Raw genomic sequence first — 15,393 nt, 5'->3', positions numbered from 1 at the left:
GGATTTGAAGATACAAGCTGTAAAAGAAAGAATTGAGGAGGAGGAAATTAAAAATACAACAATAGTACATGCCTGAGAGAGAAAAATATTAGTTTTCAACAGCAATGCTGGAGAGAGAGGGATGTGATTAGGATCTTGTCTTAGCTAGTTTCTTCCTCACACATACACAGCAATGGTGACATCAGAAGCTGCAGCATAAATTAGGAAGGAGCCAATTTTTACCACCAAGTCAACCAAGTTTCAGAACTAGACAAAAAAAGGGTAAACAAATGCAGTAGGGACTAGTAACAGTGGAATACTCTAGACATAGTGTGGAGACATAAGTGCAGCCATAGCTCAGAAAGAACAATGAAATTTGATATTAGAAATATGAAGTTTCAAGATGGAGAAAGAAGAAATTATAAAACTGGTTTAGGAGTGGCCTCCCAATGTCCTCTTACACAAAGAATGTAACATACGTTCATGTTGTTGTTGGGTTTTTTTAAGTTTTCTAAAAACATCCTCCCCCATACAACACTTAAAAGTCATCCTGACATTTCTGACAAAGATGATAAAATGATCTTTTCTTGGAGAAATTGAGTTTTTCTGACTTAAACAACTATCACAAACAAACAGCCAACAGGGGGACACAGACAAGAAAAAACACACAGCAGTAGGATCAATCATAGCACAAATGTTTAGTTACCTTTGTTCGAGCAAACAGCAACATGCCAAACATGGTAAAGAGAGACAGGTGAACAGCTAGTAGCAGAACAACACTATCAAAAAGAAAATATATATGTTGACATAAATCCTTTGGCTTAAAATACAGCAGGATGCAGTCCTTTAAAAAAAGCAATAGGATTTTTTAAATGGTGTTATATCCACATAACAAAAACAAATCAGACAGGCCTCAATTCAGAAATGTGCACCACATCACAACTGTTCAGCACGTTTCAGTGTCACTGAAATCAGTCCTTGAATCCCTCTGACTGAGGACAATGAGAAAAATATGAATCCAAGCATTTTTCTGAATCAGGATCATAGTTTTCAATCAATTAATATTGAAGACTGTGACTATACCACCACAAGGAACTTTAAGGAATCTTTTGGACAGAAGATGAGTGTGGTTGTGTAAATCTTTGATTCTTAATGAAACTTACCAGTGCCAGTCAAAAAGGCCTCAGGTGAACCTATCAAATTCACCTGTATACACACAAGCAGTTTCTATTTCAAAAGGTATTGGGTTCCATGGTTGGGCTCGCTTCCCTTATTTTGAACTCAAGTTAAAGAAAATGTGATTTGATAACTGTACTGCTACTGTTCTCCAAGGATGAAAGTGATTACGATACCCTTCAAAAATGTCTATGGAGGCAAAAACAATCTATTAATTTGAGCTCAGGACTGGGAAGCATCACCATCTGTGTTCCACTTATGACTATGACATACTCCCTCCGGGTCTCTGGCAAATCTTTTAACGAGTTCCATCTCAGGCAGGATAATTCTGAGCGTTCGAGAACAGGGTGCTTTCCATATAAGAAAGCCTCGTGTGGGTGTATCCAGACGTATGTGGACATTTGGCTCCCTGGGGACAAAAAGCAGCAGTGCACCTTGTGCTGCAGCTATCCAGGGGTTAAAAAACCCCCAGAAAAATAAAAGGTGCAGCACACACTCGGGCAGCGCACCCTTGCGCGGAGAACACCAGACTGTGTGGTATGCTGCAAACGTGTTTGCAGCGCCACATAGCACACAACCGCGCTTTTCTAGACACACCCTATGAGTGCTAAGTACTGCACATGAGACAAAATACTGTCACGTCCACAAAATCAGTCACGTATCTCATTAAAATGACAGCACAGAACAATTTACAATACAGGTAGGCACTTCTTCATATCAGACCTCTTAAGTCTGAGTAAAAGATCCACGCCACTCTCGCAACACCTCAACTTCATGGAAGGGAAGTATTGGAAGCTGCATGGCTAATACAGCCAAAGCAGCTCAAATGATCATCAGATTAATGTTCAAAATACTACATGGCTAATTTTTCCAGCACCAAGTTCCACAAGGAATTTAATTTTCATCAGGTCAATAGCTAATCAGTTACACAGCCAAACTCTTTCAAAGCAGATGTCCTGGTTCATCATTTGCAGAATAATAAGACTCTCTAAAGACATTTCCAACTATTCAGCTGTTACCTACCTTGCCATTTCTGGCAGTGTGCTGTTGATGCTTTTTAGCGTTTTTTTCATCATGGAGGAATTCTGAAGGAGGAAGAAAGGTCGGAGAATTCGTCTTATTCTCACAGTCTGCAAAAGCAAAACAATGGACATTAACCCTCACAAAGTCACAGGGAGCAGGCCCTGAGCAGTCTAGTTTTTCCGCAGTTTCACACTAGTTTTTCCATATTTTTGCCAGGAAAAAAAAAATTAAGAAAAAACACAGATCAACGCAATCAAAGATGCATCATAAAAGGAATCTTTATAACCAGTGGCCAAAACCCCTGACCTAAAACATATTTCATGGTGTTTAAGGCCAGAAGGGATTATCTAGTCTGATCTTCTGCCTAACATAAGCAATGGCATTTCACCCAGTTACTCCCTCGTTAGATCCTGGAGCTGGTGTTTGGAGGAAAATGGAAAGATATTCTCCAGGCTTGATCTGTAGACACTGAGGGATGAAGAAACCACCATTTCAAGTGGTTAAATCAATGTTAAAATGTAGGAATTTGCCTGGCTTCAGCTACCATTCACTAATTTTTATTATGCCTTCCTCTGCGTTATTAAATAGCCTTTTGCACAAGTATTTTCTTTCTTTGAAGAGCGCATACTCTAATCAAGTTGTCTCAGTCTTCTTTCTGATAATCTAAAAAAAACATTGAGTTACTGAAGTCTCTCCAGTAGTCTCTAATACATTTTCTCTAGCCCTCAAGCCAGTGGACAGGCTCTTTTCTGTACCCTCTCCCAAATCATAACATCTTGTTCAAAACATGGAAGCGAGAACTTGATATAGTGTTCTAACTTAAGGCAATAAGGGGTGAAGGGAGGGGTGATAAATCTTACTTCTCTACAGGAAAAGCTCATTGATACAGTCCAGTCAGTCAGCGAGACTACCAGTGCCAGGATATAAGCCATCAGCCATTTAGTTTTCCGAAATTCTTCCCAACCAATTAAATAACTCTGCAAGAGACAAAATTGAATATCTGTTGAAACATCACAAGCTGAATGGTGGAAGGGGGGAGGTGGGGAGGAACAGACTGAAAAGGAAAACAACACCAATGCTCTTTTAAAGGGTATTGGATTTTACTACTTTGTTTGCAAGTATGGCCCATGATATAAAGGAGGGTGGGAGGGACAGAAGGCCAAAATTGTAAGAGTCCATAGATACTGCCTCACACCTTGGGAACAGCCCTTTATACAAAGGAAATATCTGGTACTACTGTGCAGTAGCATCGTGTGACAAAAAACGTGAGTGACACAACACTAGTGCACAGTAGCATTAGGCTACTGTGCAGTTGTGTCACAAAAAAAACATTCACTGGGACTATTGCACAGAAACTTGGGTACTCGCATAAACAAGTACTAAACAAATGCACACTACCACCTCATGTAGATGCAACCAGTGACTATGCCAAGCAGACTATACAAGTATGCATGCTTCTATATGACAGAGAACAAGACTTAGCTCACCTTCACAGATACATCAGCTATAAAGATAAGGAAACAAAGCAGCTCAATACTTTCTGTCAGGCCACATGGAGGCTCCCAAGCTGGGCTCCGGTATCGTATATCAGAGGTGACAGTAAGTGAAGAAGGGGTTTCAATGAAAGCCAGACCCAGGATTATAGTAATGGTTAAGCCCAAAATCCTGTAAGGAAACAAGAACAACATAGGAATAAGAGAAAGCAGACATTTATCATAAAGTCAAGCAGATTTATTAGAAAGATTAGAAAGTTTGCACTAATATGAAGTTTATCAAGTAAAGTGAGCAATATCTAAAAAGCACTATAATGTACAGCACCACTTGATTATAGCATCCTATTGTCTGCACTTCGAATAAAAAAAATGCTTGCATCAAATACCATATCTTGGGATATATGAGTGTGGAAGGCAGGAGGTATATTTTTCCTTCTTTAAATGCTGCCACTGGGATTAGACTAATAAGCTTTGGCACATAATGCACTGCTAATGAATTAAACAGTATTAAAGTAAGTTTAGAAATCTCCAGTGCATAATCCTATAAACCTTAAACTAACACAAATAGGCCTTAGTCATGCTAACAGATCCATGAAAACCAATGCAGCTTCCTCATAATTAGAGCTTGCAGTAGTTGTCACCTTCCATTCCTCTCATATTTCTTCATATATTTGCTTTCCAACAGAGAGTACATTTTAGGACGCAGCAGCACTTGTTAGCCATGCATACAAGAAAAATAAGAGTAACTGTAAAGACAAAAAGAACAAAATACCAAATTCTCACCACTGGCAAATTCTTGAATAATACCACCGATAAAGCCACAGGGATTTGGAATCCACACGATGATTTATGGAACGATACTGAAAGAAGCAAAAGACAAAGGAAATTCAAGCACTGCATGTGGTTCCTTAGAGATGATGATCCAGCCATTAAAAAAAAAAAAAAAAATTGACAACAAGTCCACTGATTAGATACTTTCAGCTTTACAGCTGGACACAGACGCCACTATAAAAAGACAAATTACTGTTGTGTAAAGCAAGTCTATCAAGGACTACACCTTAGCCAACTCATTCATGTGTGAAACCTCAAAATGCCCTGGGAAACAAAAAACAAAAGGAAAAAAAAATTTAGTAAAAATGAGCACTTCACCCAAGGATTCCAAAGGACAATATTCACAAAAAAATGTTTCATACCCATAGGAAAAGGGCATCATTGTTGCCATTTTGTAACGGGAGAAACAGGCACAAGAGTGGCAAAATAACTTAAGCCCATCTGAGCAAGAAAACTCAGAAGTCCCAACCTGCAGACCACTGTTTTACCCACCAACTGATTTTGTACCAATTTGGAAAGCACCCATGTATTTACTTCTCATATTTAGGGTTCATTCAATTACAGCGGCCAGCACAGCAGAGGCTGAGAGAGGTGCTTTTCAGAATCGGTGCTGTAAAAAAAATAAAATAAATGGTTCGTGGGATATATCGATTCTGAAAAGAAAAATTCAGCCCAAGTTTAAACAAGTACCAGCCCCTCTTCACAACAGGTCTCCTACTCTCCGATACTTCCCTTAGCGTGTCAGTACCTCTCACAGCCTCTCCTGTGCTGGCCGCTGATCTCATCATACGACAGCTAGTATGTTGTGGGATGAGTGCACTCTGAAGTACTTTTATTTTTGAAAGTGCCCCAGAATAAATAGTATTTGAATACTGCAAAAGTTCCAAATCTGAGATCCCTTACCCAGCTAATATCAGGGAGTAAACTAGGATTCAGAAATTTTATATGATAGCTGAAAAAAGGAACGAGAAAGAAAGGTAAAAGAAGGCTTCCAGAGGAAGTAGGATCAGATAAACCTCATGAGGCATAATGTTTTGTAATAAGTTTTAATATTTTACATTAAAATTTACTCATTTATAAGTTACAGACAGAAGGTAGGAGAGGGTGTCACCTAAGAGACTAATTCAGATCTGACGCCACAAGTTGTTGCCTATGAAAGCTCATGCCTCCCTGAACAAATCAGTCTCTAAGGTGCCACCCTGCCCTAGCTTCTGCCTGACTTAACACTAACATGGCTAACTACCTCTGTGATAGGAGCAGTTGCGTTAAGTTACAAGGTTTGCTCAGATAATCTCTTTGTAAAAGCTTCAGTTATTCAAAGCATTAGATTGCTGTGTCCTCAGACAAATGTGTCAACCATACCATCTGTTTTGCAAAAACAGACACGCCTTTCCTGTGGGGAATTAGCCAAAAAAGCCACTCTTTTTCTTAAGCATACGCACCCAAGAACTAAAACTACAACTTGTACACTGCAATGATTTGAAATTTCTACTTCACAAACAGGCTTTCGAAGTCAGAGCTAAAAAAGTGACACGATATATACAAGCGCTATAATTTATCATCTCATCACTCCATGTTAAAATGTAAAAAAAATAGGAATGTAACAAATAAAGCAGAGCAGACAAAATAAACAGGGGGTGGAGGGGAAGGGAAGCATATTTACCTGTATTGCATCTTCAATAAATACTACAGCCTGGTTTATGTACAGATCACAGTCAGCTCCAGCAGCTATAAAAAGTAAAAGAAATGAGTCATTTAGGTTACTTTGACAAAGTCTGAAGCTGCATTTATTTTTTGCAGTAGTACATAGGCATGGCACTCACAGACCAGCTCTTGTACAACCCATACTGAAGAGACAACCCCTGCCCGAAGGAGATAAATAATTTGTTACACACAGACAGGGAAGCACAATGGGAACAAATGAGAAAACAAGTATTCAGCATGACAGAAGTCTCATTACACTCACAACTTTACCACTGAAAACATTTAAGATTTTTCTTAATTAAAAACAACACTGCATCATTACTTACCAACCTCTGACACTACTGGCATTCACCGAGTGTGAATTTGAAAGAAAAAAATTGGATCTTCTTCTCACAATTTAAACCAAGTTTACTTTGCATAACTTCTACAATGAGGGTAGACGCTGAGAGGACCTGAAAGTGAGTTCAACTATAAAAAGCCTAGCCTGTTTCTAAATTTAAGTGTTTGAAAACTATAGGACAAAAATCATCTGATTAAACAAGACAAAAGAGAGAGAGGAAGAGATCTTTCTATCAGAAGGTGAAAATAAATACATCAATAAAAAAAAATCAGCTAAATTAAGTGCACCTAAAAATGCCTCAGAACCTCAACTGTTAACATAAGAAGGGTTAAACAAGGGATGCAATGCAAGACAAAAGACCAAAACAAGAGAGGAAGAGGGAAATCCCACAAACTCTCACTCGTCCAGAAAACATTAGATCCTTTGCCAGGATAACAGTTCTTTAGGGTAAAAATCTCTCTCAATAAGCGTAGCTTATTATCAACAAGAATGCATCCATCATCTTTGTACATAACACATTCAAGTAGTGCCAAAGTGAGCAACTCCATCAACATGAGGCCCAGCAAAGAGGCGATTTACAAAGAAGGTCATTGTTGCTTTGAAAGCAATTTGAGTTCTGTATACAAAACTACTCACCTACCCTTATTTGCAAACTCTGTGCAGAAATAATTTCAATTTCCCTCTTAATATTAAACACTTCCCTGCATCTAAGTAAAAGAATGAGGTTCTTAAATTCATGTAGCATCTATTCTATCAATGGATGACAGTCTAGCACAGCAGCTATATACACTGCTTTACTGAACTTTAGCCAACTCTCAGAATTGAAAGTCAGCAAATACTGGAAGCATCTGTCTCATCAGAGGAACAAAAGAGGTAATTTGGAAGAATAACACATGGAGAAGATCCTGCTCTTCCAAAAATAACTTTAATTAGATCTTTACAGGAAAGACAAAACTTCTATTTGCAAGGTTCATGTCAAAGACAAACAATGTGGCTGTACAGAGACTTTTCTACACATGGAAGTTTACCAGCGCTGCTATTGTTTGTATTATTGTAGCACACTGAAGCCCCAATCAAAAGCCAGGAGAGGCACATACTGGTATGTTGAACTGATATAGTTATAGTAGTATAACTCCCCATCTAGATTATTTTTCAGGGTAGCTGTGGCTTAAAAAAAAAAAAAAAATAGGACTAGAAAGGGCCTTTTGGGTCATCAAAATGATAATGCCATGTACTCCCTTTCATAAACTGATAATGACCTAGAAGTTAGCGCCAACTACTCCTCTTGAAAGGCTGTTCTAGAACCTTATTCCCCTGGAGGTTCAAAAACCTTCCTTGGATTTTCACACCAAAATGAATTCCTGGCCACTTATGTATGTGTCTTTTATAAACAAGCACTGTCCTGTCCCTGTCGTCTATCCCCAACCACCACATATTTATAGAATGCAAGCATATGATTTCTCAGCTTTCATTTTGCTAGGTGAAACAAGCCAAGCTTTTCATGTCTCCTGATCGTCCCCATAGTCCTTTTCTAGATCTATTCGAGTCTGAATTCATGTGTTTTGAAGATGGAAGGTATTTGTACGTTGTCTCCTCATGAGGAATCAGCAGGGCCTTGTACAACAGATGACATCAATACTCCCCCACTTCTACATGTCTCAGTAGATATTTCTCCTGATTCATACTAACCATCTGCCTTTTTCATGACATCACATTTGTGGCCCACAGTCATCCCATGATTTCCTAATATACCCAGGTCCTTTACTGACTCAGTTATTTCTACCAGGTAAGTTGACAGCAGAAATTCTTGTTCCAAATGCATGACATTGCACTTTGTACCATTGATTTTCTTAGTGTTTCTATTATTCTAGTCCTCCAGGATCTCTCTTTCTTCCCATATGACATTCTGATCCTCTTACAAATTGATGCTGCCTCCCAAATAGTCCATATCATGTTTCCAATTTAAGTTATATTGACTAAATTATGTTGACAGGCATCATAGTATAGTGAAGTGATACCCTTTCCAACATAGAGAAGCCCTAAGTAGCTACTACAGCACACCGCTTCCCTACTTTTGTGCCAGGATACATGTCTTTGGTTTCCAGAAGCCCACATTGCTCAGATGACAGAAACAGTTCTTATATAATGAAGTCTCAGAATAGTACTTTGGGATGGAGTTTATACTCAAATGCAATATTAGTCTACTGTTTTCTATAATTTTTTTTGAAAGAAGGTACTAAATGCTAGGTTTGATCTTCTTCCCACTTGAGTCAATGGGAGTGAGAGGCAGATTTAGACCCTTTGTATTCCACTAATATGCATATAGATTTCATAGCTATTAGGACTGGAAGGGACCTCATGAGATCATCAGGCCCAGCCCCCTGTCCAAGAGGCAGGAATTCAGCTGGGGTCAGATCACCCCAGTAAGATAAGCATCCAAGCATTTCTAAATCAGATAGGTGCATTATTTGCTTCACTATATAAACACAATACTGGTTCAAATTAGCTTTTGCTTACTTTTTAACAAACACTGTTTATCAGCACACGACTTACATGCATGAACTGCTTAAGTTTATAGGAAGTGTCACAACCTCACTGGACTTGGCAACTAAATTATTTAATTCCAGTTAACTGCATAACACAATTAGTCACAAAGCAGATACTTTAACAACCCAAGAAAGAAAGAAAGAAAGACTGACTTCTAAGAGGCATTTATTCCAGGGAGGGTGACAAATCGGGGCCAGTAAAGAGTATGTACAGGTTGGCCTGAACACCTGGGCCTCACGCACATGGTCCTGGGCTCACGGCCTGCAAGGCCTGCCCGTACACTCTAGACTAAAAGCCATAGCGAGCCAAAGGTCTATTTACATATTTACATTTCCGCAAGTGGGGACACCCATGGGGAGCCTCAGGGCTCGACCCACGTGAGGCAAAGTCCAAGGCCTCGGCCCGCTGGACGTGTGTCCGCAGCTTGAGCAGCGGGGGTGTTACAGGGCAAGGAGCAGGCGCCCCGCCTCGACTCGGCAGAGCGCCCCCTCGAGGGCCCAGCGTTCCTCGAAGGTGGGCACCATCCGCCGCAGGACCGCGTGCTCAAACTCGAGCAAGAGGCGGGCCCGCACCAGCAGGCGGAAGAGCTGCAGGGGAAAGCACCTGTCAAAAGGCTGCTATTAGAAAGTGAACTAATAAGGTTTGGGGATGTTAATACCATGACACTAGTGACAGGGCTCGAAGAACTCAGTGCCAGGTAATAAGACTTTCCTTACAGATCTTGAAGCTGAGGAGGAAGGTAGCAATTTCCTGGAAAATACTATGGGTAAAAAGTTCAGTACCAGTTCCTTCAAACTAAGCCTGAAATTCATGCTGGTCAAGGAGGATGAGAGAGAAAATTCATCTCTGAGCTGGTATAGTACTACCTTCAGCACTGGCTCAAAAGGCAGGAAAAGCACCGCTAAGTAATATGTAGCAGTGACTTCAATTCCAAGATGAGAACGCTCCGTGTGATTTAAACAGCATTCAGTTTCCTAAGAGGTCAACAAACTGCTTTACAATTTCACCAGACCTCTGCACCTTAACCACCACACATTTTTAAATAGGTTCTGACATCAACCATGAAGGGTAATGTAACAGGGATTCCACTGACTTAAAAATGTACAGAGGCTACTTGCAAACAAGAGATTGAACAAGTCCTTGCTTTTTAAGCATGAAATCTTAAAATTCCCCACTTGGGATCTTAAGGTTGCTTACAGGACTATTTTTGGCAATTAGGAGAACAAAACATTTTCGATGGGATTTTGTCGAGCACTATTACTGGCACGGAAATTAAAATAGTGAATTCAGCAAGAGCAAGATTAAATGTGTACATTATATCTGTACTGCCAAAAGCATACTACTGACCTTGGGCCAAATTCTGCCTGAAATTAGTAAGACTTTACCCATAAAAGTAGTCCCACAATAAAATGTACTCCCACTTCAAGAGATTAAGGCAGTGGTTCTCAAGCAGTTTAGACTCAGGGGATCCCCCTCAATAGACTGAAATAGGGTGCTCCTCAGTTCACCCAAGACTAATTTATTTATTATAATCCTTAACTCTTTGCAGAGGGGCCAACAGTGGGGGTGTGTGAACAGCTAGGCAGGGAAAGCTGTTCCTGCCCCTATTTGCTTATCTCCTCACACTTCATGCAGCATCCTTCAAAGGATCTGGTGGCACCCCAGGGTGCTCCAGAACACTGGTTGCGAATTTATTACAATTCTGAAATTAATTTTATTAAAATTAAGGGCTGCAGATTTAAGCCTAAAACAAGTAACAAGAAGAGCTGGTCCCTTTACAATGAAAGCTACTTGCTAGCTCCCTTGGCTTGCAGTCTATGTTGCACCTAAAAGTAGCTAAAGAAGCCCAAGGGTGTTAAAAGTGCCCATCCCTTTTGAAACTCAGTAAGAATCAAGATATCAAGATATCCAATTCTTGAGGAAGTTCATTGATAATATGGCCCCTAGCTCCTTTGAAAATCCCATCATAAGTAGAAAATACCATTTTTGCAATCTAGGGACAGCACTGGTAGAAAAATGCAGTGGTTTTCAATCTTTTTGGACTCACAGCATCCCTCCACAACTTTTGTGAATTGAGCAGCACTCAATTTCAAAAACGAATATGCATATTCCAGCACTTACCTCTTTGCAGAGGGGCCGGGTAGTGGGGGTAAGGGAATCAGCCAGGCAAGCCTGAGCCTCAGCAAGCTCCTTACACCTCATCACCCTTCAAAGGATGTGGCAGCACCCCAGATGGCAGATGGCCCAGTTGAGAATCACTGCTTAAAGGTATCACAACCAGGAAGTACAACTCTACAGAATGGCCTTGATGCTACAGTGAGCTCCAGTCACTTGGAATTAGTTGCAGAATTGAAGCTTTTAAAAAGCTACTGGAAACTATGAAAAGTAATCAGTCTCTCTTCATCCATTACACTGAGCAAAAAAGCCTAAGAGTAGATCAAGAGCATATGCAGTTAATAGTAAATCAGATTTTCTATCTACTTTTACCAGAAGCTTGCATTTATTATACAGCTTTCCAAATGACCCGTCCCTTTCATATACAAGGGTATTTAAGTGAGAGAGAAAGAAAGGCCCCTACCGCATGTTCTCTCTATTACACAGCTGACTGGGCAACCATGCAATAAGTTTAGACCAGCCACACATGCAAACTAATTGCAAAAAAAAAAAAATTATCACACCATAAGACTGACCATGCAGCTATAAAAAGAGCCAGCCAGCTACAAAGTTAGCACTTGAAGCTGAGTAAACAACTCCCTAGCTGGTTGCTATCCAGCTTTCATCTGAATGTGGAGCAGGACCCTCAGGAACAAATAGTAAGGGAGGAAACAAGAGCAGGACATGGAAATGAAAGATTGTCAATACGTTCACTCAAACTTTTCCCAAGCCAGCTGGCCCCATCCCAAACACCAGGTCATAAGAAGGCAGGGCAGGCTGACACCATATGAGACTTTGACACGAAAGCTGGATAGAAAGCCACTATAGAGTTGTTCCACGTTTTCAAGCACTAACTTCCTAGCGAGTTGGCTCTTTTTATAGTTGGATGGTCATTTTTAATCGTGTGATAAATCCTTCACAGGTGTGACTGGGCTAAATTTATTACACAGTTGACCAGTGAATTGTGTGATAATTCCTTTGCCTGTATAGCCAGGCTACACTTATGTCACACTTCAGTGACTCACAAGATAAATCCTAGACCCATATGCCCCCCATATTGGGGGTCGGACTCGATGATCTATTGAGGTCCCTTCTGACCCTAACATCTATGAATCTATGAATGCCCAGGCTGCATTTATGGCACACTTCATCAGTGAATCGCAAGATAAATCCTAGACCCGTATGTACGGCTGCGCTATGTTTATACTGCACTTCATCAGTGAATCATGAGACAAATCTTAGACTCATATGGCCAGGCTACATTTATGGCACATGGGGTCTAGGATTTATCCTGTGAGTCACAGAAGGGTGCCATAAATGTAGCCCGGCCATATGGATCTAGGATTTCTCTCATGATTCACTGATGAAGTGCAGTATAAATGTAGCGCAGCCACACATACGGGTCCAGGATTTATCTCGCGATTCACTGATGAAGTGTGCCATAAATGACGTCTGGCCATACTTCAGTGGCTCATGGGATAAATCGTAACCCATATGCCCAGGCTACATTAACGAATCCCAGGATAAACCCTAGACCTGTCTGGGCAGGATACATTTATGGAGCACTTCATCAGTGAATCGCAGGATCCTAGACCCTTATGTATGGCTGGGCTACATTTATGGCACACTTCAGTCTTGACTCACGGGCTCCTCGCCCCATACGGATGGCGCCCGTCACCCACACCCCCCCCCCGAACTGCGCGATACACGTAACGTGCGCCAGGACCCTGGGCACCGCAGCCCCCTGCCCCCCCGGCCGCACTCACCCCGCTCCGCGCTGCACGAGGCCCCCGAGCGCCTCCGGCCCCGCGGCGCCAGCAGAGGCTCCGTCTCGGCCCGCTCCATGGGCGCTCGCTGCCGCCGGGCGCGGGCCGCGCCGACACGGCAGCGCCAACCCCGGCCCCGGCCCCGGCCCCGCCTACCGCACGTCAGCCGGGCCCGCGGGGGAGGAGCCGGCCGCGGCCTGCGGCGCCCCCTGGGCGGGAGGAGCGGGAGGGGGCGGCAGCCGGCGCCGCAGTCTCGTCTGTTCGACCCTGTGCCTTGACTTCGGCGGCCGGGTCTCGAGCGGAGCGCACCGCCGCTGGAGATGTCAGACCACGGCCTTGTACCGCGCACAGCATTGATACGCCCCTGCCTCTACTGAAAATGCTGCTCCTGCTGCATCCTCATCCTCGGATGACAGGTGCCTTTCTCACCCCCGTGTCATATCGGTGGCTCATTGTTAGCCCGATTGCCTAACTCGTCCGCCAAGTATTTCCCCCCAGGTGAGGTGCCCCCAGCTCATAATGCAAAGTGATGCCCTTTGCACCATTCAGGCTCATCCCATTTACAGTCTCCGAGGTCATCCGATCCTTCCTCCGCACTGCTGATGCTTTCCAGGGTGCCTTGCATCACCTCGCTGAAAATTATTCATCTCCTGATGGCCTGGTTGGCATTCTTAGCAAATCGCCCCTGTTCGGCTACTGTTGGTTAATTCCAGGAACAGAGTCAGCCTCGCTCAGTCATGAGACAAAACACTGACCTCACCCTCAAAGCTCTCCTGTTGGCCTTGAATGTGATTTCTGTATTAAAAGTCAGAATCCAGCTTCTTTAAACAAGTCCACAAAGCTGGGGAATGTAAATAGGTTTCTGGTGACCCATAACTAGTTCTGGTGCAAAATGCTCTCTCCAAAACATCCACTCAGTCCTTTACTTACAGAAAGAGCATCCAGTGGATAGCCTTTGTTTCATGCTTGTTATAATAGCTGCTTCTTTAGAGCAGAATCCAGTTGTACACGTTTAAGGAGGTAAGCGAGCTTGCTAGGCTGTGAGTGATTATGGGTCAAATAAACTCATGTTGTAGCTGTCTTGTCATGCATTTTTTTCCAAAGGATTGTGGATGGAGTTAGCAAATCCCACCTCTGACACTGACAAAATGTGCAGCCTTGATCAAGTTACTTCATCTACTAAAGACGCAAACAGAAGAGTAACTTCCCATTGGAACTCATGGCACTTCACAGGAGCAGAGGCAGCTTGTTCTGGGGGTTGCCTAGCCGGTGCTAGATGGTGGGGTGGGTGAATGGGAGCCCTTCCACCCTGACGGGGCAGGGGGAGGCTCCATTCCACACAACCCACCCTCCAACACTGGCTGAAAAAATCCAAGACTGAACTCCTTCCCCCTTCCCAAATTGAGGATAGTGCCAGGAGCAGGGCTGAGCTGCATCAGCCCAGCCCAGCCCTGCTTCTGGTGCACGCAGACACAAGTTACTGAAGGCGTTCCATTTTGGAGCATCTTCATCACAAAGGTTCAGATTGTAATGGGATCAGGCCTTTTTAAAGCGCTCTGCAGCTATGCACTTATGTTTGGTCATGGCTGTAGAGCGTTTTCAGGGGCCAGATCGGGTGAAAATTGTCACTTCTGTCTGTACCCTCAGTCTTTTCTCTGTAAAATGAAGATAAATACTTAGGCACCCACTTTACAGCAGTGTTTCAAGGATTAGTTGCAGTTGATGTCTCTACTTCACTTAATCTTATAAAATGCGATATAAATTATTGATTGTATTACAGTACCATCCAATCAGGACTAGAGGATGCTATGCAAACAGATAACTTGATCAGATTCTGGTCATAATCCCTAAAGAATCATCCCTAAAGAATTTTTGCTCATTATGGTAAAAGACATGGAAGTGTGTGCTGTATATACATACCTCCAAAACTTGTTCTTTTGGGACTAGATCCTTTGTGGAAGCCAAGAATCTATACAACAATGCCCTTTCATCAGATTCAAACTTTTCTTTCAAGGAAGCAAGAATTTTTCTGTCAGATTGTGATTCAGAATGATTAGGCCTTCCATTCACAAATGTAATCTCACTACCTCAGCTACAGATCAAACCAGATACCCTTTTTGTTTGAATCCAGAGTTCTAGATGAGTTCTGTTGGTGACAGGATTTTTGTCTGATTGTTTACTACATAGTTGCAACTACAGGAGCAATTTTGAAAGCAAACAACATAAACATACTGAAATGACCTAGAGAGAGAATAATTCCTGCATAGGCCACTAATTTATCTTAACCTTGCCTATTGTTTTTAAAATGCATATGGCATTCTCTCTATGCTGATGGTCAAAACAATGTGATATATTTTGTCTGGTCACTTTATATTCAAGT

At 42.0% G+C, this 15,393-nt stretch overlaps 2 protein-coding genes across 3 annotated transcripts in view; both read right to left on the bottom strand.

Annotated features, from left to right (window-relative positions):
- TPCN2 (two pore segment channel 2) overlaps positions 1-15,393 on the bottom strand; it is a 65,667-nt gene that overhangs the window by 34,207 nt on the left and 16,067 nt on the right. Inside the window, exons 1-7 of one of the 2 annotated variants that reach the window (XM_059722733.1) lie at positions 13,014-13,149; positions 6,166-6,230; positions 4,455-4,531; positions 3,666-3,843; positions 3,039-3,155; positions 2,179-2,285; positions 686-758 (exon numbers count right to left, since the gene is read on the bottom strand). In XM_059722733.1, coding sequence (XP_059578716.1) covers positions 686-758; positions 2,179-2,285; positions 3,039-3,155; positions 3,666-3,843; positions 4,455-4,531; positions 6,166-6,230; positions 13,014-13,092 — 696 coding nt within the window. In that variant the 5' untranslated portion in view covers positions 13,093-13,149. Of the gene's footprint in view, positions 1-685; positions 759-2,178; positions 2,286-3,038; positions 3,156-3,665; positions 3,844-4,454; positions 4,532-6,165; positions 6,231-13,013; positions 13,150-15,393 lie in introns of those variants that run through there. The other variant, XM_019476747.2, reaches the window with a different exon arrangement.
- The window catches only part of NADSYN1 (NAD synthetase 1), a 54,189-nt gene continuing 44,960 nt past the window's right edge, over positions 6,165-15,393 (bottom strand). Inside the window, exon 21 of the mRNA XM_019476748.2 lies at positions 6,165-6,230. Coding sequence (XP_019332293.1) covers positions 6,201-6,230 — 30 coding nt within the window. The 3' untranslated portion in view covers positions 6,165-6,200. The remainder of the gene's footprint in view (positions 6,231-15,393) is intronic.

This window comes from Alligator mississippiensis, chromosome 2 (genome assembly GCF_030867095.1).
Source record: "Alligator mississippiensis isolate rAllMis1 chromosome 2, rAllMis1, whole genome shotgun sequence".
NCBI classification, from domain to species: Eukaryota; Metazoa; Chordata; order Crocodylia; family Alligatoridae; genus Alligator; species Alligator mississippiensis.
The sequence above is the reverse complement of the archived record's forward strand: the minus strand, read 5'-3'. Positions and strand labels throughout refer to the sequence as shown.